At 32.3% G+C, this 20,750-nt stretch overlaps 7 protein-coding genes across 17 annotated transcripts; 2 read left to right on the top strand and 5 right to left on the bottom strand.

The window, feature by feature from the left end:
- Positions 1 to 127: 127 nt before the first annotated feature.
- Positions 128 to 5,041, bottom strand: Fbl (pantothenate kinase 3 fbl). 5 transcript variants are annotated; one of them, XM_078196783.1, is made up of 10 exons: positions 4,693 to 5,041; positions 3,250 to 3,427; positions 2,795 to 2,973; positions 2,431 to 2,604; positions 2,191 to 2,358; positions 2,037 to 2,113; positions 1,780 to 1,956; positions 1,542 to 1,710; positions 1,344 to 1,457; positions 128 to 1,262 (listed from the first exon to the last, which is right to left on the bottom strand). In XM_078196783.1, the coding sequence occupies exons 2-10, from the start codon at positions 3,371 to 3,373 to the stop codon at positions 1,209 to 1,211; spliced, it is 1,236 nt and encodes a 411-aa protein (XP_078052909.1). In that variant the 5' UTR covers positions 3,374 to 3,427; positions 4,693 to 5,041; the 3' UTR covers positions 128 to 1,208. The 5 variants fall into 5 exon arrangements, with proteins under 5 accessions (XP_078052909.1, XP_078052911.1, XP_078052912.1 ...); XM_078196785.1 differs by lacking the exon at positions 4,693 to 5,041 and adding an exon at positions 4,249 to 4,386; XM_078196786.1 differs by lacking the exon at positions 4,693 to 5,041 and adding an exon at positions 4,173 to 4,318 and having other exon boundaries at positions 3,265 to 3,427.
- LOC144478670 (ubiquitin domain-containing protein 1) lies at positions 4,451 to 14,859 on the top strand. Of its 3 annotated transcripts, none has more exons than XM_078196792.1 (5): positions 4,451 to 4,570; positions 10,429 to 10,644; positions 11,033 to 11,392; positions 11,471 to 11,589; positions 11,684 to 12,110. In XM_078196792.1, the coding sequence occupies exons 2-5, from the start codon at positions 10,563 to 10,565 to the stop codon at positions 11,843 to 11,845; spliced, it is 723 nt and encodes a 240-aa protein (XP_078052918.1). In that variant the 5' UTR covers positions 4,451 to 4,570; positions 10,429 to 10,562; the 3' UTR covers positions 11,846 to 12,110. The 3 variants fall into 3 exon arrangements, with proteins under 3 accessions (XP_078052918.1, XP_078052919.1, XP_078052920.1); XM_078196793.1 differs by lacking the exon at positions 4,451 to 4,570 and adding an exon at positions 12,117 to 14,859 and having other exon boundaries at positions 10,428 to 10,644; positions 11,684 to 11,857; XM_078196794.1 differs by lacking the exons at positions 4,451 to 4,570; positions 10,429 to 10,644 and adding an exon at positions 10,796 to 10,937.
- On the bottom strand, positions 5,360 to 6,376 carry Rtp (MORN repeat-containing protein retinophilin). Its single transcript, XM_078196798.1, has 4 exons — positions 6,243 to 6,376; positions 5,938 to 6,121; positions 5,756 to 5,865; positions 5,360 to 5,679 (listed from the first exon to the last, which is right to left on the bottom strand). The coding sequence occupies exons 1-4, from the start codon at positions 6,250 to 6,252 to the stop codon at positions 5,531 to 5,533; spliced, it is 453 nt and encodes a 150-aa protein (XP_078052924.1). The 5' UTR covers positions 6,253 to 6,376; the 3' UTR covers positions 5,360 to 5,530.
- On the bottom strand, positions 6,528 to 10,427 carry Mms19 (MMS19 nucleotide excision repair protein). Of its 2 annotated transcripts, XM_078196775.1 has the most exons (10): positions 10,219 to 10,427; positions 10,051 to 10,118; positions 9,564 to 9,802; positions 9,164 to 9,496; positions 8,489 to 9,083; positions 8,150 to 8,431; positions 7,359 to 8,071; positions 7,024 to 7,281; positions 6,797 to 6,961; positions 6,528 to 6,719 (listed from the first exon to the last, which is right to left on the bottom strand). In XM_078196775.1, coding segments are annotated over exons 1-10 (2,847 nt in total). In that variant the 5' UTR covers positions 10,221 to 10,427. The 2 variants fall into 2 exon arrangements, with proteins under 2 accessions (XP_078052901.1, XP_078052900.1); XM_078196774.1 differs by lacking the exon at positions 10,219 to 10,427 and having other exon boundaries at positions 10,051 to 10,186.
- A 20-nt stretch (positions 14,860 to 14,879) lies between the features above and the next one.
- LOC144478667 (heme A synthase COX15) lies at positions 14,880 to 17,252 on the bottom strand. Of its 3 annotated transcripts, none has more exons than XM_078196782.1 (7): positions 17,234 to 17,252; positions 16,754 to 16,808; positions 16,519 to 16,678; positions 16,308 to 16,434; positions 15,948 to 16,080; positions 15,253 to 15,877; positions 14,880 to 15,186 (listed from the first exon to the last, which is right to left on the bottom strand). In XM_078196782.1, the coding sequence occupies exons 3-7, from the start codon at positions 16,675 to 16,677 to the stop codon at positions 14,932 to 14,934; spliced, it is 1,299 nt and encodes a 432-aa protein (XP_078052908.1). In that variant the 5' UTR covers position 16,678; positions 16,754 to 16,808; positions 17,234 to 17,252; the 3' UTR covers positions 14,880 to 14,931. The 3 variants fall into 3 exon arrangements, with proteins under 3 accessions (XP_078052908.1, XP_078052906.1, XP_078052905.1); XM_078196780.1 differs by lacking the exon at positions 17,234 to 17,252 and adding an exon at positions 17,017 to 17,122; XM_078196779.1 differs by lacking the exon at positions 17,234 to 17,252 and having other exon boundaries at positions 16,754 to 16,889.
- LOC144478664 (xaa-Pro aminopeptidase ApepP) lies at positions 16,891 to 19,759 on the top strand. 2 transcript variants are annotated; one of them, XM_078196777.1, is made up of 7 exons: positions 16,891 to 16,978; positions 17,433 to 17,472; positions 17,544 to 18,662; positions 18,732 to 19,058; positions 19,128 to 19,258; positions 19,337 to 19,512; positions 19,583 to 19,759. In XM_078196777.1, the coding sequence occupies exons 3-7, from the start codon at positions 17,554 to 17,556 to the stop codon at positions 19,703 to 19,705; spliced, it is 1,866 nt and encodes a 621-aa protein (XP_078052903.1). In that variant the 5' UTR covers positions 16,891 to 16,978; positions 17,433 to 17,472; positions 17,544 to 17,553; the 3' UTR covers positions 19,706 to 19,759. The 2 variants fall into 2 exon arrangements, with proteins under 2 accessions (XP_078052903.1, XP_078052902.1); XM_078196776.1 differs by lacking the exon at positions 16,891 to 16,978 and adding an exon at positions 17,129 to 17,259.
- LOC144478671 (PRADC1-like protein) lies at positions 19,275 to 20,742 on the bottom strand. Its single transcript, XM_078196795.1, has 3 exons — positions 20,530 to 20,742; positions 20,312 to 20,451; positions 19,275 to 20,247 (listed from the first exon to the last, which is right to left on the bottom strand). The coding sequence occupies exons 1-3, from the start codon at positions 20,612 to 20,614 to the stop codon at positions 19,801 to 19,803; spliced, it is 672 nt and encodes a 223-aa protein (XP_078052921.1). The 5' UTR covers positions 20,615 to 20,742; the 3' UTR covers positions 19,275 to 19,800.
- Positions 20,743 to 20,750: the final 8 nt, after the last annotated feature.

Here is a 20,750-nt window from a genome sequence, read left to right as displayed (position 1 = left end):
ACGAAATGGCAACAATCATTTCCCAATTAATTTTATCATTTTATTGAATATCATGTGTATAAAATACGCAAGGAAGAGTTCAGAAATGCATGCAAATCTAATAATACAATTTAAAAAATACTTCTAGTTTTACTATGACATTTCCAAGCCTTTTAACATTTCATGCCAAATGATGCATTATTTATTAATATATGAATGTTACATTTGTTCTTGTTTTGTAAAAAGAAACACAGTAACAAAACTAGTCTTGTTATATTTTTAAATACATATAAATATTAGCTGTAACGTCAAACATATCATAAAATACGTATATCAAAAACATTTTTTTATGTTACAATACAAATATTCATGTAATGTTTTTCCGTTCTATGATTTATCGTGTTGTAAATTATTCTATAACAAATGCCTAACAATATCTTACGCGTCTACATCTTGAGGTACCCGATGCATAATATGTTAAAGTTCTGCAGTAATACATACCTCGTACAATACCCCTTACAGTATTTTTTAGACGGCAAAGAATGCATAGAAGTAACTTCTAAATGTCGTCACTGCCCATTACATATACTTTCTATTATTTGAATAACGTAACATTAATCTTGCTATTCTCTTAACTTACGTTAAAAACGTATTAATAACAATAATCATATTAGCAATAGATGTTAAGCAGATAGTTTTCGAATTATTGTTTGTCCTCTGCAATTGTGAATAATAAAAAGTTTATAAAAAAATTACGATTTATAAAAGAATCGATGAGTGTGTTTGTAAAACGTTTGGAAAGTAAAGTATGAGGTAGACCCATGTTACTCGTATAAAGAATGTTTACTCGAGTTTTATGCGTTCGACTTTTGGTCAATTGTAATTTCTTATGTAAACTCGTGCAAAGTTTGTGCCCACATTAAGTCTGTTTACAATGATCATAGAATACGTTTCGAAATACTAACTTATTGTACTGTGCTTATTCGTTAAGATTACAATAAATATGAAGATAATACAATCCTGACCTCAGGCTTCTGCCGTTGTTAAAATTCCATATAACATTATAACTGCATATACAACATATACAATAATTCCTGAGAAATTAAACAATGTATAATAAAAATAAATAATCGTATTAAATAATTGGACAACCGCTTTCTTTAAAAAAGATTCACTTGAACGGGAGTATCAAATGGAATGCTATATATTATGCATTTTTTTCTATATCTTTAACTTGTATCTCCATTGAATTGAAGCAGACATCCTACTGCGCCAAAGTATCCCTGTAATTGAAGAAAAGGAAAAATGTGAGATCATATTCTATAATGTATAACATTTAAAAATTGCAGTTTAATATACTTTACCTCGTGTTCCAAGAACAAAGCTTTCATTGTTCCTTTAGACCAATAATCCATAGCATAGGCCAGAAGTTTCATTGATATATGATTTACCCTGAGGAAGTTACCCACAAACACTACCTAAAATCCCAAAACGGAAACGATAAACATCACATCAAAACGATTTCCCAAAAAATAAACACAAAAATATTATATCCATTTTACCCTTTCGATTTTTTCATTCACGGCACACATACGCGCAATTGAACCAATATTATTTGTAATGGTGACAAGTGTAGCGTGCGCAAGATCTTCCTTACTAACTGCATTGCGACGTTCTTTAGAATTCATCTGACCAAAACTGAACACACGATCAAAACATGCAAGTAAATGTCTTAAATAAAAAATTAATTACACAACTGAGATTCAAAGTTCTAACGTAGTATAGTATTGAAAACTATACCTGCTTGCAACAAGATCTCCGGAAAGATCGAACTTTCCATAATCTCCGCCATAAATATCTTTGACCAGTTTGTCCACTCTGGTATTGTCACCTCCTGTTGCTAATTCTATTGCTTCTTCAAAAGTATTGCACCCAGTTAATAAACAACACAATCCTAAAAATGTACCACCGCCGAGACTAAATGCGAAATAAGTTAATTAATATAGAAGTATTTTTTACTATTATTATCTACTAACATTATCAAAGAAGTAACATACCTTGTACCAGAGATTCTCTTATAATTCTCTGGTCCATATACTGCTAGTATGCTTACTCCTGACCCTATATTTACAAGCTGTAAAAAGATATATATTAGATGTAAAATACAAGCTTACAGGCATATATAGAAACTATTAATAGAAACAAACATACCAAAAATGGATAGGGTTCAGAAAAGTCATAAGGAACTTTCTGACATTTGCTATCCTCAGTAGGATGAGACCAGTAATAACACTCGCGTGGATTCGTTGTCTCTATGTAAAGCATGCCACGTATTAAACTATCTAATTCATCAAATTTTGCTAAATTCATATTTACTTCCTGTGAATAAAACATTTATTAGTGTGTTTCCATATTGTAACATAAAAGTGTAGCAAAAGAAAGGACTCTCACCTGTTTAAAATTTTTTTCAAATTTATATGCTCCACCACCAGTGGCACAAACTATTGTCACAAGACTAGCCATACCCTTAGACCTTGCTAATGCTAAAAAATTTCCCATTTCACTTGTAGGAAATCTAATAAAATGCAATGTTCCATGTCTGCCCCTTATACAAACATTGTCCATCTGTAATCAGTTTCTATTTGTAAACAACATCAAGGCTTCATATTACTCAGACCTATTGAAAGTTTTTCTAACTAATTACAATCTTCACTGCATCAATGAATACGGATGTTTTATTGACTCACTATCGCAATAAATAATTGCTCGCAACATAGTGAATATGTTAAAGCGTTTAATAATCCAAGAGATATACCTGCAGATGTATATCTCTGTGGCCAGTTTTCCCATATGCTGAATTCTTAACTAGGTACCGCCTAATATTCTTTAAAACTTCCACCTCTGCATCAGCCTCATCCCTTGTAATATCTTTTGGTTCAAAGTATACTAATTTGCATAATGTTCCACCTATATCCATGCCAAACCATGGCATTGCTGCAAAAAAAGAAATGAGAAAGTATTACATCCTTATATTTATAATGTATTATATCCAAATTATTAGAAAATATTGAAAACATTTTGATGCATTATTAAACAAGATGCAACTCTTAAAAACGTTATATTTAATACGTCAAAAACACAACAATTGCATAAACGATAAGGGAGTACAAGCAACTAGTGCAGTATAAACACTTGGGACAATACTATTAAAATATATAAAATATATACATAGAAGAATAAAATAAAAATGGCTACTCTAAGCACACATACAGTTGAATAACTCACAGGGTGATGAGTGATTTTTGGACTCTATGGCTGTTGTCTCAGAATCAGGAAAACCGTTGGATGCCATAACTTTTGAAGTTATATGATTTTTATAACTTTGAGAATTCATTGTTGAACTTCAAATTATTTACAAATACTTCCAGTGTATTGGCCAACTTGTTGACTAAAAGAAAATGAAAAGAATAAAAGTTATATGCATAGTGAATGCTAACTTAATGATAATGATGTGAACTATCCATTACATAACATCCATATTTTAGAAATGTTTCTTCACTGACTGATCATGTAATGATATTCGAAATTATGGCATGTGACAAAGGTTACTACTTAATTATGCATACCATATTTGAAAAACACGAATGCATAATACTTTATTGAGAACGGCATATAAACTGTGACACGTACTATAAACTCACAGCAGCTCCAATTAAACAAAATATAATGTTTATTAATGATGAATCGAAATCAGTCAAATACGAATACAAAGTATTTTATATTGTTCATAATAAGACCAATAACATAGACAATATATTCGATTTAAATTATACTATTTATATTACATTACATTTTGTTATGTTAATAATGTAATTTACAAGTATAATAGTATGTCACACGATCCTATGTAAAGTAGCACAATTCGTGTTCACTAACCTACCAAAAACATACGCCGTTTACCATGATTAAAACAAAAGATAATTAGTTGAAATGATAAACAATGGTATAAAATTTTAATTATAAATCTTGCGAATACATGACACTGAATCCATGACATAAATATCCACAGTTTATAAAGTAATGTAATCACTGCATACATTCGCGTGTGATCAATAAAAAATTCAATTGTACATTTCTTTGAATAAAATGACAACTATGCGTTAACAATACGAGATCGATGCGTTTCACGTTACCGTCATTGTAGAAAAATTTCCAGTGAACATTGGTTATAGAATTCATAAGCTTTAGAATCGTCGATGTATTATGTACTTGCGGAATAACGCCATCGGTGTCTTGTGACGTGACGAGCGTAAATGAAAATCGTACGAGTATGCGCGAACGCTGCACGCGCCTAACTGTGCATTCACTTGTAAGTTTGGAACTTGTGTAACTTGTAACTGTGTGGGATCATCCGATTTACGACACCACTCTTCTTTGAATTTTTGTCAACAAACAAAACGGAAAGGATTGATATCAATACACAGAATAGACGTGTATCTACTATTGGTTGATACAATGACACGAGAGAGGACAAAATACAAGCGCCACTTTCCAAGCCAGCCAACGATAGAGAAACGAAGCAATCGATAATGTAATAACTGTATCGTATGTATGTATGTATGTATCTACGTATATGGTATACATGTGTATATGTATACGGTACATTGGTATATGCTACATGTATATAAAGAAATAAGGTATAAGATCTCCTACCTGGAAGCGTCATTTTAAACCTGCATCCATCTATTTCAAAACTTGCACGAATCAGCAATTGTCGAAGTTACTCATGAAATGACTGACAACGCGTGATTACGAAGCAGTTATTACTTTTTGTCGGTATGCCACGTTAATGTTCAAGCTTGATCTAATAGCACTCAATGATTCTGTGAAGTATTTAGACAGTTTTATAAAAAATTGGAAAATTTCTATCACAATCACTTTGGTTATCTAAGTTCGCTATGTCGAGCGATAACTACGCTGAACAGGAATCTTGGGAATACGTTCCATGTTCCATGAAGATCGCCCGATGCGATATACTCCTTCCCTTCTCATTCTTATTTGCCTTTTAAATTCTTGGAATCATGTCGCCTAGCTATGATAACGTTGGTTTATGTTAATATCTTACGTCTTTTTACCCATGCACATAATATAAGATTATTGACGTCATGAATTCGTAGTACTCACGTAGTTAAGTACATTGTGTGAACATGAAAAACGATCACATCGTATCGTTTTCACGAATTCACTGGAAACCCATGCCCGTCACACTAAAACAAATCGAATTATATTTATCTTTTTAATTGAGACAAACTATTGGCGCCGTATCAAATTGTGTTTTCGAATCGCTGAATCACATGTGTCAATCAATTCAATATGTAAATACAATCAGAATTGTTTTTATTTCATGTTAATAATGTGTTACCATTTCATTATTAAGTGGTACTCTTAGTTCAGACAAATTGGATTGCAATGAAACAAACAAATAGCATTAACTAGTGTTAAACACTTTTATTATAATTCACAACTACTCATTTTCATTTATGTTTACTGTTTAATTGCATTGAGCACGAGCCATCATAGATATCTTCTGTGCTTTTTGTACTATATCTGGACAATGTTTGCGTCGTACCAATTTACAATCTTGAAAGAAACCTTCATTTCTGGGAAATCCATGAGATCCATCGGAATATGTGATCAGTCCTTCATTAAGAAAATTGAAACATGATTTTTATACATATAATTTATATATGACGAATACTTAGAACATTCTATATACCTAGACCCCATACACGGCCTCCACGAAATTCTCCTTCAAATTTCATTCCATCCGATCTCCAAAACACTCCATGGCCATGAAACCATCCTTGCATAAATTCACCTTCATACCTGACGCATAAACAATATTAAAACGTTTGCGATCATACAGGTAAACTGAGTAAGCTAATAATGGGCATTTACTTTGCTCCGTCTGGGAAAATTATTACTCCTAAACCAGAGCACAATCCATTTTGAAAACCACCATCGTAACGTGTTCCATCAGTTAGGAGCAAAGAACCAGCACCATGCTTTAAACCTTTTCCATTCCAATCTCCAATATACTTTGTACCATCTTCATATTTATAAGCACCATTTTTTACCACACCTGCAAGGAAATTTATACGTGCACAATTTCTGACACAGTTTAGAACACTATCTTCACAGCTTTCTTCAAATATAAAAGAAAAAAAACTGAAGATACGAATTACTAAAACATTAACTCTTACCATCACCCATGCTTCTGGCATACTAAAAGCATTAAAGAGAATCTTTCAGGTTTCAATCCTATTATAGGAATCAATTCTTTATTCAATTATGTACATTATATACAATATAGCATGAATAGAATATAGTAAATTTAAACTTCTGACATTTACTGACGATTTAGGAAATCAAAGAAACATAGATTATCAACATTTCATTTATATGTTTAAAAAAAATATACATATTTGTAAGTCGTACAACATTTTATTTGTAATTTAGTTTCATTAAGGGTAAACAGATCATTGATCTCAAATTCCTCCTGGCGCTCCGACCAAAAACCACCGTACTCTAGCTTTTGTTGCAGCATTTCGGACTAAGCGTTTCCGGTCATCAAGGGAAATTGCCAGATTTTTTAATACATCTTCCTTGTATATATTAAGTAGAACCGTCGGATAATTACAATAATTCGTTAAACATTCTAGAGCTGTTATTCTAACTCTCTGAAATATATATTTATAATATATTAAAGTATGAAGTGCTGCATTAAGAAATGTCAATTCATTTTATAATATATTACCATTGTTCTGTAAGTAATCAGCTTTAGAAGTTTCGGAATAAAACACTGTGCTTTATCGGAGAAAATAATATGTTTCGTCTCCAATAGAACTTTCAATGCTAACAGTGTTGAGAAAATTAACTGTTCATTGTCAAGAGATAAAGACTCTATTAAAAGTGGTACCAGCTGAAAAAGAATACATGTTACTAAATTAAACATAACTTGATATGTAAAGATGCAATCAATACCTTTGTTAAATGCATAGATAAAAGTTCCACAGGTGCTTCCTCCAATAAGTATACTACTGCAGTCAAATATCTTTGTCTTGAAGAGTCCTCAAACTCGAGATTTTTTTTAATTAAATGTTCAAATACTCTTTGTTTATAAAAGATTTTAATAACACAAAAATTTTCTTGTACTAAGGCATCCTCCTGTTTACTCGTTAAATCTTTATATTTCTGGGCTATTAGTTGACCAACTTGATCATGTTTTAAAAGATTTGTAAGCTATACAAATAATATCAGAGAAATATTAAGCATTGGTCTGGTAATATTCTGAAAGATTATTAGATATTGTTACATACCTCATTTAAAAATATTTCAACATCATAAGAACCTCTTGTAATTACGGCTTTTGTTAACCATATTTGTAAAGACGCTGCAGCTTCGATGCAAATATTTGCTTCCAAACTAACACTTATCTTTTCTTTGAAATACGACAACACACGACGAAAGCATTCACTACTATCATTCATTTTGTTTAATACAACAGCTATGAATTTACACGTTGTAAGCCTTACATTGGAATGAATATTATTCAGAGCTAAATTACACAAATTTTGTAACAAATCTGAGGTCAACATTAAATTAACATTTAGTCTTAAAGGAATGAATATGTTCATTATTAACACTGCCTTGCTCTCTAAAATACTCGTATTTAAAGCTGTAACATATTTATCGACAATGCTTTGCTGTTGTTCAAACGTGAGATTTCTTACAATTAGTCGAGAAATGTTTAAAATCAAATCTAATCTCTGATCCAGAGGACTGATGTCAATGGCGACTAATTTTTCAATAATACTACACTGATTATGCAGATAGTTGTGAATATCATAATCAATACTTTTTGTAGCAACTAATCTATGAAGGCACGTCAAAGCAGTAAAGCTTATTTCAGGATTGGTTGCATTCGTCTGAAACACAATGTGTGGAAGTACTTCAGTACCTAATTTGTACATTTTAGCTACTGCTGTTAATACTTCCAGTTTGCGAATTTGTACTTTTACGGTTTCTTCACCTAAAACATATAAAATATTTTACTTATGTATTTTAAAATAAAAGATTATGAAAGCATGTAAGATACAGCTCGATTTACCGATTTCTAATTTAAACTTCTCCTTTATCAAAGCTAATATTTCTTCAGGATATAAAGAAGCAAAAGCTAAAACGGATGCATCGCAAATCATTCTCATTTCGTAACAAGATGTATCAATCAGATTGCAAATCTTTTCATAGAGAGATTTTCGATGTGTTTCATTTAAATACAACTTCTGCAGTGTCAGGCCAACCAATAGTCTTGATTGCAACTCTGTATGCTGTGTTGATAGCTCACTTAAATACAATTGCGGTATATCTGTCCATGATAACTCTGGGACACCTACAAACATATCTTATGTACATTGTATACATCACATATGACTATATAAGTACATACCTTTGACATCAATTTCATGTTCGGAACTGATTTTAATAAAATTATTTAGTGTTTCAATTAAAATAACTTTATCAGTTGCTGAAGTTTTAACAGAGTATTGACCAAGACATAATGGCACTATTACTTTTAATACATGTGCACATGATTCTTTATTAACTTTTGCAATGCATTCTAATGCTGTAACAGTTGGTCTAAACATACTAAGTTGAACGTCATACAAAGAAGACTTTGTGTCTGTAATTATACTATCAATAAACTTTTCGCAAAGCTCGGTATCACTTGATACAACTGAAATTATAGACGTGACTGTCTTTAAGCTTGCAGTTTTTAGTTCTAAATCTCCACCAGGTATAATTTCTTTCCTTAAGGCAGGCCATAGTTCAGTTATATATGGTGCAGCACCTTTTACACCAAATGTGTGTATGCCATTGCATAAGAGATCTAAAGAATCTAACTTGGCAACTTTAAGATTTGAGGATAATTTATCGAGTATAAGTGGTATAGAAAACTCTGCAAATTCTGGTACAGCATAAAGACAAGGGGCCAATTTCTCTGCTAAATCATCACGTGTTATTCCTACTCCTTCTGATCCAGACTGAAAAAAATTAAGTCACACTATAATTCACATTCATAAACAATTACATAGTTAAAATCTGTATTGGTTAATATAATTACAGGATTGAAGTCCACTGGAAAATAACATGCAGTGACTTCAAACACTTCTTCTGTTAAATGACCTAATGGAAATTGTTGTATAAACTGTGGAAGTATGCTAAATAATAGAATAAGATTTCTAGGATCTCTTTCTCCATCCATATAACTAACAAATCCGTAGATAAAATCTGGTCCCATGGCTTTTAGGTCTTCTATTCTGTTTTGTAGTAATGTTATAAATATTAAATATATGTTACGGCGATCATGCACTAGTTGAGATTGGCATTGAACATGTTCAAAAAGAACTCTAATTAAACGTTCTGGTGAATTCTGAGGTAGGTGTTTCATTTCAACCTGAAACAATAATTAAAAATATTTTTATTTGTTCACATGCGATTAAAAAACATATTAAAACACTTACAAGTGATAATATTCCTCTCAACACCGATGGTATAATACTATGATGATCTTTAAGCCTATCACAGTAGAACGCTGTTACGAAACCTAATTCATTTTCATTCAAGTACTCTTTGGGTAGATGAGATAAAATAGAAGAGAGGGCATCAATCCCTTTTTCTCTTGTATCGCAATCTTTGTCGGTAACGAAAGGTCCAAGCTCTTCCACAACTGCATAAAGCTTTGTGTCTCCACATTGTATCTCTAAATAAACGAAAATGATTACAACACAGTTTAAAGTAATATTATCAGTAATTTAAAAATCTACGATCCAATTTTATACTATTATTACATCAAATTAATTTATAATTTTGACAAATTTCACAAGTTCTTGAAAACAAAAAATATTCTTTCCTGTGTATGTGTACGGCTAATTTTTGCTTGATTTATACATCAAGGTCAATCATTTATGTATATCATCAGAAAGAATAATTATGGTAATTAATACACACCTGAGGCAATCTCCTGGCATGTCGTATTCAGTGTTTCAATTTTTTCAAACGCAGTAAGAAATCTTTCCCTAGAAACAGTACTTGCAATCGAAGCCATCACATACCATGCCTCCTTGCTGTGTTACTTAACCTCAGTGTAATAATAAGTATGTATACGTACATACGTACATTCGTATATGTTCCAGTCAGATTGCGATAAACGTCTTTTTCATAAGTTTCAAAACCGAATTCGCGATAAGGGTGATCACATGCAGTTGTCACGTTACATGTAATATGTGCCAATTAATTATTTCGCCTATCGAAAAGCTCAGTGGTTTAATTTCTTTTACATATGTATTTAACTTTAAAATCTAGTTGTGTGCGTGCCGTGTGTTTTAGGTTAAGTTACCGATGATACGATTAGAGCGCCTCTAATGGTACCGATTTGTAATGCAGTGGATAAGATGGACGAAAATGGCATGCGAGGTGTTGTTAAATTTCAGTGAAATGTTTGGTCACTCCAGCCGCCTAGGATGGGAGGCTGCATAGGTTTAACGAGGGCAAGAAACGCCTCCGTTGACGATACCACAGGAAACTCGTCGAGAGTCAATTCAGGTAAATATCTGATCGAGATTTGTCGCACAGGAACGTAGATCAACATCGGACTAACCTTGAAGATACTTGAGCTTTTTCCCTTACCTTCGCATCCAGCGTTTGTTACGTGTTATGCCTCGTTATTTGCATATTATTTGTCACATCGCATTGCGACTAATTAATTGTCACTCTGCATATAAATTCTGCTGTTTCTTTATCGATGTTGGATTCAAAGTTTCGTATGTAATATCACTGCTGTCGTATGTATTTCTCGGCAAATATTTACATTTTACGATTGTTTATCATTGAATTCGGTACGGAGACATAAATGTATTACATTGCGCGATTTCGTAATTATTGCAAATATCGCACGCTTTCCTTTTTGCAAAGAAACCTTTTGTTTACATAGGAAATTCAAGAAAGAATCATCCATTATGCCATGAAGTGATTAGGTGGAAGTCAGATGTACCATTGACAGAAGGTCAGCTCAGAAGCAAAAGAGATGAATTTTGGGACACTGCACCTGCGTTCGATGGTCGTAAAGAAATATGGGATGCGTTGAGAGCTGGGGCAACTGCTGCAGAAGCTCAAGACTATCAATTAGCACAGGCTATATTAGATGGAGCTAATATTTCTGTGCCGAATGGCTTTTTAACGGAATGTTATGACGAATTAGGAACCAGGTATCAAGTCCCTATTTACTGCTTATCTTATCCTATTAATATTGTGAAAGAGGACAGTGGAAGAGATTCTCCTGCCGATTGTTCAGGTAACAGAATGAATAAGTTTTGTTATTAAATATATTGAATTAGTAATTTAGGTGTTTATTCATGATGTTATTTTATAGAACCAGTTGATAGTGGTGTTGAACAAACTTTGAAGCTTAGGTTGTCAACTACATCTGGGGAAGTAAAATTGCCTGTTTATAGCAAAGATACTATTGCCATCGCTAAAAAGAAGTTGCAGGTATTTAGAAAATTCTAAAAACATTGTATAATAATTTGTTAAATAGGAAATGAAGTGAACAAATTTTTCTATTCTTTAATTATTGTATCAACAGAGCCAGGAAGGGTTAGAACCATCTCGTCAAAGGTGGTTCTTTGGTGGCAAATTATTAGGGGATAAAATGCATATAGAAGAAGCAAAAATACAACCGGGTTATGTAATACAAGTAATTGTGAATCCTGAAAAGTTGGATGACAGTCCAATGAAAACAAGCTGAACTACTGTATACGTAAGATACAAGTCACATTGAACCAATCTTTCTAATAAGCACTATCTTACACACGTTCAAGAAGTAGGAACAGATTTTTTTTTAATTTTATAATGTATCATTATTAAGAATAGAGCAGCAATTCTTGAAGTGATTTTTTACAATAAAATGCACTTAACTCTCGTAATATACGTAAATGTTATAAGGATTAAATATTATTTCGTTTAAATTGTAGGTTGTGATTATTTAATTCTTTCTTTTTTTTTTTAATTTATACTAGATCAACAAAAAACGGAGAGTGTTAACTGTAAATCGATGAATCGTTAGAGAATTCGAATTAAAATTTATGATTGATTTCTTGTTTAATGCGAATAGCAAATCAAGCAAGAAAAATTGTTTCGGAAATGACATCTGAATTTACAGCAGGGAAGGTGATCATACTCAAATTCTGATATTGTCATACTTATTTGTTACTACCAACGGAGGTACTGGTGCTGTAACACTTGAGAAAACTAAGTATATATGTAGAAAGTTATTCTGTGCTGCTTATTGAACCATGTTGCATAATGATATAATGTAAAAAATAAGTCATACACTTAAAATAACAATAAGAGAATTACATAAATATTGAATATAAAGAAGACATCAATGGACAATAGAGAGAAAAGGAACAAGATATATGCTACTTGTTGCAATGCATTTCTTCTTAATTTATCTAGATTCTGTATTCAATTTTCTTTCATATGAAATAATAAATTGCAATTTTTGTTAGGGTCAAATTAGTAGAAGCAATCACTAATATCTTGTTATTTTTACGTAACAGTATAGGGCATAAAATTGTTTAATACACTTCTTTCAATCTTTGTAAATGGATTTTGAATATTTATAAGTCGTAAGTTTCAATTATTTAATAGGAGCAAATGTTTGGCCTAACAATGGCCTGAAAATCTACGATTCCTTCCTGTAAGTACTAATAGGATATTGTATAAGGTTTTCAAAGTTGAAGAATAATGCACAGAGAAGAAAACATAAGACTAATATTGAAACGCATGTGGTGCAGAACGTATAATTTTTGCACAATTTTACCAGCGTAATCGTTTCGACGTTTCTGTGTTATTTGTGCTTATAAGGAAATGTTTAACACAGAAACGGTAATGCAAGTTCAATTTTTAAATAGCATTCAATTTATTACTTCTGCCCCATATGTTGCACAACAAGAAAAATTTGTCTAAAGGTATAACTATATAAAAGTGACATTATGCGTGTGAATTTATTGACTGTACTAATACAACGGTGATATAGTTTATTTCTTATATGCATTGATCATATAAAATTATATATAGTATTGCGTGTGGGTGTATGTATAATAAATACAGACGTATATACGTATATGTATACAGATACATATATCAGTTCCACTATTTTCAATTTGTGTGTCAAAACAAGTATATTTAATCGTATAAATAACTTATTTATAAATTGGGTAATTACGTCCAAGATAATACAAATGCCTGCAAGAAATTGTTAAAAATATTAACATAAAAGTGTACAAAAACCTATTCACACGAAAATTGATTATGATTAATTTCTTGGAACATAATATGGATAATAATGTAATCGAAGGAAGTATACCTTGTTTGTCTAGGAATTTAGGAACTCCACATAAATACACAATTCTTCTCTCTGCTAGATCACAGTGTTCACAAATGTTCTTTATATACAAAGACATAGACTTTTTTTTCTATTTGCATTAACAATATGCAATTAAACTGTACCTTCATTTAATGAGACATGTGATCATCTGGTAAAGCAATGACACTTTTCAAAGTATTACTTTATACTTTTCTTATGTTCGAAATGGTAATTTCGCATTTATTGTGAGACATGTGTTACCAGAACGTAATTAAGACATAAGATTCTCAATGGGACAACAAATTCTATCAGACTGATATTAGTTTCATTATATAGTATTTGGGTTACTTGCAATATATGAAAGAGACTGCATTAAGTTCTTTTTGATTGATGTTCGAACACCATAGAAATGTTTTGTGCATAGATAAATTACAGTATGTGTTTTCGCACATATTTGTGTAAAGGTTTTACCATAAATGTTGTGTTTCTTTTTAAGGCTTGTAAGTCCTATTTGTATGAGCGGTGAAAAAAACATTTTCCTTTAATACTCATATCCGTGTAATATTGAATAAAAAAAAAAATGTGATGTGGCACTATTGCCATGCAAGGAAATGAGAGTGACTGTAAATAAAAAAAAAGCATTACAATAATGAAAGTGCAATTCAAAACGCCTAATAAATATTGCTGCTGCTTTATATTAATGTTGCTATGTTGGACCAATGCATATAAGGCGTTTTAAATAAAAGAAAAATCAAAGAATGACTGATTGGAGATTAGGTAAAACAACTGCCAATAAAATAAAGTTGAATTCACTGTGTTGCTGATCAGAAATAATTAGAACATGTATAATGGAGAAAAAAAAAACTTTTTAAATGCTAAAACAAAATATTACTGTAATTAGATAGCAATTATCAATTAAGCAGGGTTTACACATTTTTTAAACTAACCGAATATTACTATTGAACTATGTAATATTACTTAACCAAAGCTGGTTTTTGAAATTAGGTATCAGTACAAACATTATTTAGTATTTGATACTTGCCCAAGCATAATGAAACAAGAGGAAATGATATTAGTAGTCAGTTCATTCTGATTTACAGTCTATAAATAAAATTCAGAAAGGCCCATAAGATGTAATCTTGTAATAACAGATAACGAAGGAAGGGAGTGAAAATGTTACAGATATGACACAATTTGTTTACTATGTTAGGATAGGTATTTATTTGTTCTTTATAAACATGAAATTAAATATACTTACAAAACGATATAAAATTACTTAAACTTTGATATTCCGATTGTAGGTATATTACTTACACACGTGTAAATTTATTTCTATGAATATTGATTATTATAACTTAATGCATTGTCAAATAAAGCATAATGTTGTGAAATTGTTATAAAATTATCTTACCATTTCCTGTTTCGTGTCAAACAATCATTCTATGTCACAAGCATTTATAGTATCATTTAAGAACATATTTTAAGTACTTTAATTCATGACACAACCAAATCATTGTGCTCAGTACAAGAAGACTACCAGACTGATGAGATGCGGCTAATGTTAATGGTACATGGTGTAATAATGTCGTGATTCCTAGTAGTACTTGTAAATAACCAGCACACAGAACAGCAACAACTGCTTTTCTTGCATTTCCAGGAAGTTTATATTTTCGAGATGCAATTCCAATATAAGTAATCAGAGACAACGTAGTGATTCCCTGAAAGGAAATATAGATTATCACTGAGACGTTATAATTGTTACCTTACCTATATCAAAAGCATACCAAAATTCTATGATCAAATTGTACAGCAGTTGGGTTCTCTGTAAAATTTTTCCATTTAGGCGATATTGCGAGTATGTCGTCTGGTATCCATTTATCTGCCATTTTTGGGAATGTATTATAAATAAGACCCGCGTCCATTCCCGCTACAAAAGCTCCAGATAAAGCAGTAAGAAATACCAATCCCTTCGTCGAATGAACTATCCATCTAAATCTTTTCAGTTTTTGTTTTATGTCAGTCATGTTAACGTTCAAGTTGCTGGGATCTAATTTTTCAGCAGGACTTAAATAGCTTAAAGCATTATACAGGAATCCTGTGTATATTATGAATGCCATTCCCAAATGGGCAGCCAAACGATATTGTGAAACTCTAGGAACATCTGATGGGTCCATAAAACGATCCTCCAAACCCGATTTGACCATATACCAGCCCATGAGTCCTTGTAACCCAATCAATGATCCTAAGGCAGCTACTCTGATTTTCATTGCTGATGACAGCATACCTTTCGCCCAAAAATAAGTTGCTGGAACTATGAATACTCCACCTATTAAACGTCCCCACATTCTGTGCAAATATTCCATCCACCAAATGCGTTTAAACTCTTCTATTGTCATATCATGATTGGTTCTAAAATAAAAATGTCGATGCACAGTACAATATTAAATAGCTTGCATTAACATGCGTTAATAAGTTTTACATTTTATACTCAGGAAACTGTTTGTATCTTTCAAATTCTACGTGCCATTGACTTTCAGTAGTAGGCATTTTTTCACCTAGCAATTTCCAAGTAACCATTGATAAACCAGATTCTGTGAGTCTTGTTACACCTCCTAAATACATAGGAAGGAGAAATAAATTTTTGAATACTTTTTGATTTAAGTTTTATTCGTTTTCATGTACGAGGTAACTTAAGCGTTTAATATAGAAGTTTTATGTGTAATGATAAAGCTATTAAAGTATTTTTCTCGACTTAAGACCTATTTACCATAAGTTTTGTCTACAATAACTTTTATAACAGTACGTATATAAGAATAAAAAGTTAAATAGACACTTATACCTAGAACAACTGCAATGAAAACCATGCCACTACATGTTAACAGCCATTTTCCCACAGTTTTGTCTGACTTTGGAGATGATTTTGAGGCAAAACCAACAGCTATGACATTTCTTTGTTTATGCAAATTCTATAAATATTATTATAGAAGTTAGTATTAATTAAACTGAAGAGTATTCAAATGGGATATTATTTTTTATTTTAGTATGTATACCTTTTGCAAAAAGACACAATCTCTTTTTATTGATAAAGTTGCCCTACTTATGTTTGTGGGTTTTAGAACAAACGCATACAAACTTCGTCGAGGTTGTAGATATTTCAATACATTGTTCTTTCCAATTGTTAATGCACAATGTTTCGTTAAACTGAGCATGCTAAAAAACATAGAATAAATTAACGATATATCAAATTAAGAATATACATATATATATAATTGTATGTATACTTACATTGCAAAATTGTATTTTTAGATTCAATGATAATACTTTATCTTTATGTGTATCTCTGTTGACAATTAAATGTAAACAAATGATTATATTTACTTTGCATGTTTTCGGGATAACCCGAAGACCTACATATACGGAGTATGACAGTAAAAAAGAATACAAAAAAAGTATTATATTATTGCAGAAGTTGAAAAGAAAATTTTATAATTTTCTGATCATTGTATTAAAGTATGTATGTATGTATGTAACGATAATTAATGACGTACAATACCGGTTACGTTATATCTATCGTGTTTCATTTTCATGCACATTATATTAAAATTATGATTACATGCATAAGAAGATATATTATTTCATTATTTGAATAACCGATTTTAATAAACTACAAGTACGAGTTATATGCTAATAAATTAAAAATTTGTTGCGTTATAGTTATTTACGAACGCTGTTTGCTGAATTGTTACAAATTGAATCGGCTCTAACCTTGAGAAAAAGTGTAAACGGTATCGGTATGTCATACTATACAATGCATATTTTTGATAAAGGAAAGAGTTGAATTCCCCCATATTTTTCTGAATTACATGATAAGATAATTCTCATTTAGTCTGATAAAATCTAACAGAATCGTGAGAGTTTGAAAGGAATAGGTTGGCATTTACAGCAAGTACAATTACATTTTTAGGAAGGGGCAAATATTGGAAAAATAAGAGCTGATATAATTTGTAAGTATTAAATTAGATAGTTTCATTTCCTTTATCTAAATGTTATTACACAAAGGAATTTATTATCATAGTGGTATCAATATGGCACAAAAAGGCGGTGCAATAAAATTAGCCAAACTTCGTGAACTGATGAAAGCTGTTCCAATTGGTGGTATTAAAGGAAAAGGTATTCAAGCACTGCTTGTAAATTCAGATGATGTCCATCAGTCTGAATATTTAAGGGAGAGAGATAAGAGAGTGCAGTTCATAAGTGGTTTCACTGGATCTGCTGGTTTTGTCATTATTACACCGAACAAAGCTTTGTTGTGGACAGATGGAAGGTATTATTTACAAGCTGCGGCAGAATTTGATCCTCCAGATATGTGGACGCTGATGAAGGAAGGATTATTAGATACTCCAACGAGAACTGCATGGTTGATTTCTAATTTACCGCCAAAGTCTACCGTTGGTGCAGATGCTAATTTAATGAGTTATACAGAATGGGCTGTCTTACATACTGGTTTAACTGCTGCTGGTCATTGTCTGATACCGCTTGAAGAAAATTTAATTGATAAAGTCTGGGGCGATGAACAACCTGCTGCTAAAGGTAACAATGTTCTGCCGCAGCCTCTGCAATTTTCAGGACGCACTGCAGGAGAGAAAGTTAGACTATGCAGGGAAGAAATGAATAAGAACAAGGCAAAAGTACTTGTAATTACAGCTTTGGACGAAGTAGCATATATTTTGAACTTCAGAGGATCTGATATTCCTTACAATCCTGTTTTCTTTGCTTACGTGATTCTCACATTAAACGATCTGCACCTGTTTATCGATAAAAGCAGCGTTAGCGAGAAAGCTCAACAACAGCTAATAGATGAAGGGGTAAATGCAGTTTATCATCCATACGATGATGTAAATGCATTTCTAAAGGAAGCTGCAGTTGCTAGTAATGAAAAGATATGGATTAGTAATGCTTCGAGCTATGCTTTACATGCTGTTTGTGGGGAAATAAAAAAACATAGCGCTATCACGCCGATAAAGATTATGAAGGCTGTAAAAAATAGTGTTGAGGTGGAAGGAATGAAGGCAGCACATATACGTGACGCTGTTGCACTTGTAAAATATTTTGCATGGTTGGAAGATCAAGTTAAAAATAAGAAAGAAACGGTTACAGAAATATCAGGGGCGACGCAGCTGGAGAACTTTAGGAAGTAAGGGGATTTATATGCGAAATCGATGGACTTTGTATATAAACGAAATTATTTATATGTTTCATTTAGGGAGCAAGAACACTTCATTGGACTTAGTTTCCCAACAATTTCCTCGTTTGGACCTCATGGAGCAATAATGCATTATCAACCATCCGAGAAAACGGATGTGCCAATTACAGACAAAGAATTGTATCTTTGTGACTCTGGTGCACAGTACCAAGATGGCACCACAGACGTTACAAGAACTGTGCACTTTGGAGATATAACAAACTTTGAACGTGAATGTTTCACAAGGGTGTTTAAGGGACAGTGCAATCTCTCTACAGCTATTTTCCCTTTGAAGTTACAAGGAAACTATCTTGATTCGTTTGCTCGTCAAAGCTTGTGGAGCATCGGGTATGTAAATCTGTTTTGCATATAAAATGGAAAATATTATTTATTCATATATTAAATGTACATTTACAGTCTTAATTATCCTCATGGTACTGGTCATGGAGTAGGTTCGTATCTAAACGTTCATGAAGACCCTATTGCCATCAGTTGGCGACCATATCCAGATGATCCAGGTCTAGAACCTGGCAATTTTATTTCAAATGGTACGACATATAAGTATTACTCTTTTTTTTGTTACATAAATATACTGTGAGCATTAATACAATCGGTAACTTTATTAGAACCAGGTTACTACGAGGACGAAAAATTTGGCATTAGACTCGAAAATATAGAATTAGTCGTAAAAGCAAATACTCCATATAATTACAAGGATCGTGGCTATCTTACTTTTGAGACTGTTACACTGGTGCCTATACAGACCAAGTTACTTGATGTTTCCTTATTAACGGATAAGGAGGTATTAATTTTACTTTTCCTTTACATTCTTCTTTACATCTCAATAATATCATTTGCAACTTTTTTTTTAGATCAAATACTTGAACGACTATCATGTGAAATGTTTGAATGTTCTGGAACCTCTATTGCAAGGACCAGAAAATGCTCAAGCGCTTAAATGGCTACAAAGAGAAACTCAGCCAATTTCGAAATAACAATTAGTTATTTACCAAGAAACAAATTCCATAATAAACTGTTTTTATATTTAATTTGTCCCCTCTTAAAACCATCCTTTAATATGTATCAAACATCACCAAAGCAACCATGGTGGCTGATGTACTTTATCCAAAGAAGTATAAGTTAAATTTACCGGGATATTGATTAAGGCAAATGGCTGATTTAAACGTTTTAGTGTTTGCCGAATCATTTTGCCATTCTTACCAAGCAAAAATCCAGCAGGAATGTTCACTGTTTTTGAGGGTGGTATGGTGTGGTCGCGGGCCATTTCTACATAATAATAGTCTGCCCAGAAAGGATTCGTTGTTGAATCTTCAATAGTAGGTAAATAATAGTCTGCTATAATCACAGCCTTCGCACCAGCTTCTTCGACCATCATGCTCTTAATAAAAAAACTACAGTTGCCACGTTCTACCAGGGCAACTCTACCTTTTAATTCTTTGGCATTCTTTGCTATCTGACAACCTTGAGGAGGCTCGGCCGGAACCAGAGGAATTTTCTCCTCCAAGAAGCTTGCATTCTAAAAAGTTTTAAGACACAATGAACGGATCAGTATCGTTTGAAGAGTACAGATGGCTACTTACGAAAGGAACACCAAAATCTTTGGCAGGCTTCAATTTGTATGTGTACTCCAATTCTGGTGGATGTATAATTTCGAAGAACACATCTGTTCCGTAACTCGTATCCAGGAAGGACCCTCTCGAGTTAAATTTAAACAAATTTCCTAACCAATTTTCGATGACAAACAGTAAATTTAATAATGCAGGTGTCGGTAACCTAACATCATCACATCCTTACTAACCTTCTCCGATTCCACTCGTTATTTTAAGGCCAAGTAATGTTAGAATGTAGAAAGAACGGAAAAAATTCATGCTCCGTATTTGCATGTTAGTGTTCACATCGTTACTAATGGCATTACCGTGCAGAACTTAGGAAATTTAACCTCATTGACATAACCTCTGGTTTGCGCTTGTGTGCACTATCTCACGGATACGATAAACGTTCACATACACAACACAATAC

This window comes from Augochlora pura, chromosome 3 (genome assembly GCF_028453695.1).
Source record: "Augochlora pura isolate Apur16 chromosome 3, APUR_v2.2.1, whole genome shotgun sequence".
NCBI lineage: Eukaryota > Metazoa > Arthropoda > Insecta > Hymenoptera > Halictidae > Augochlora > Augochlora pura.
Note: the sequence above shows the minus strand (reverse complement) of the source record. Positions and strands in the feature narration are given on the sequence as shown.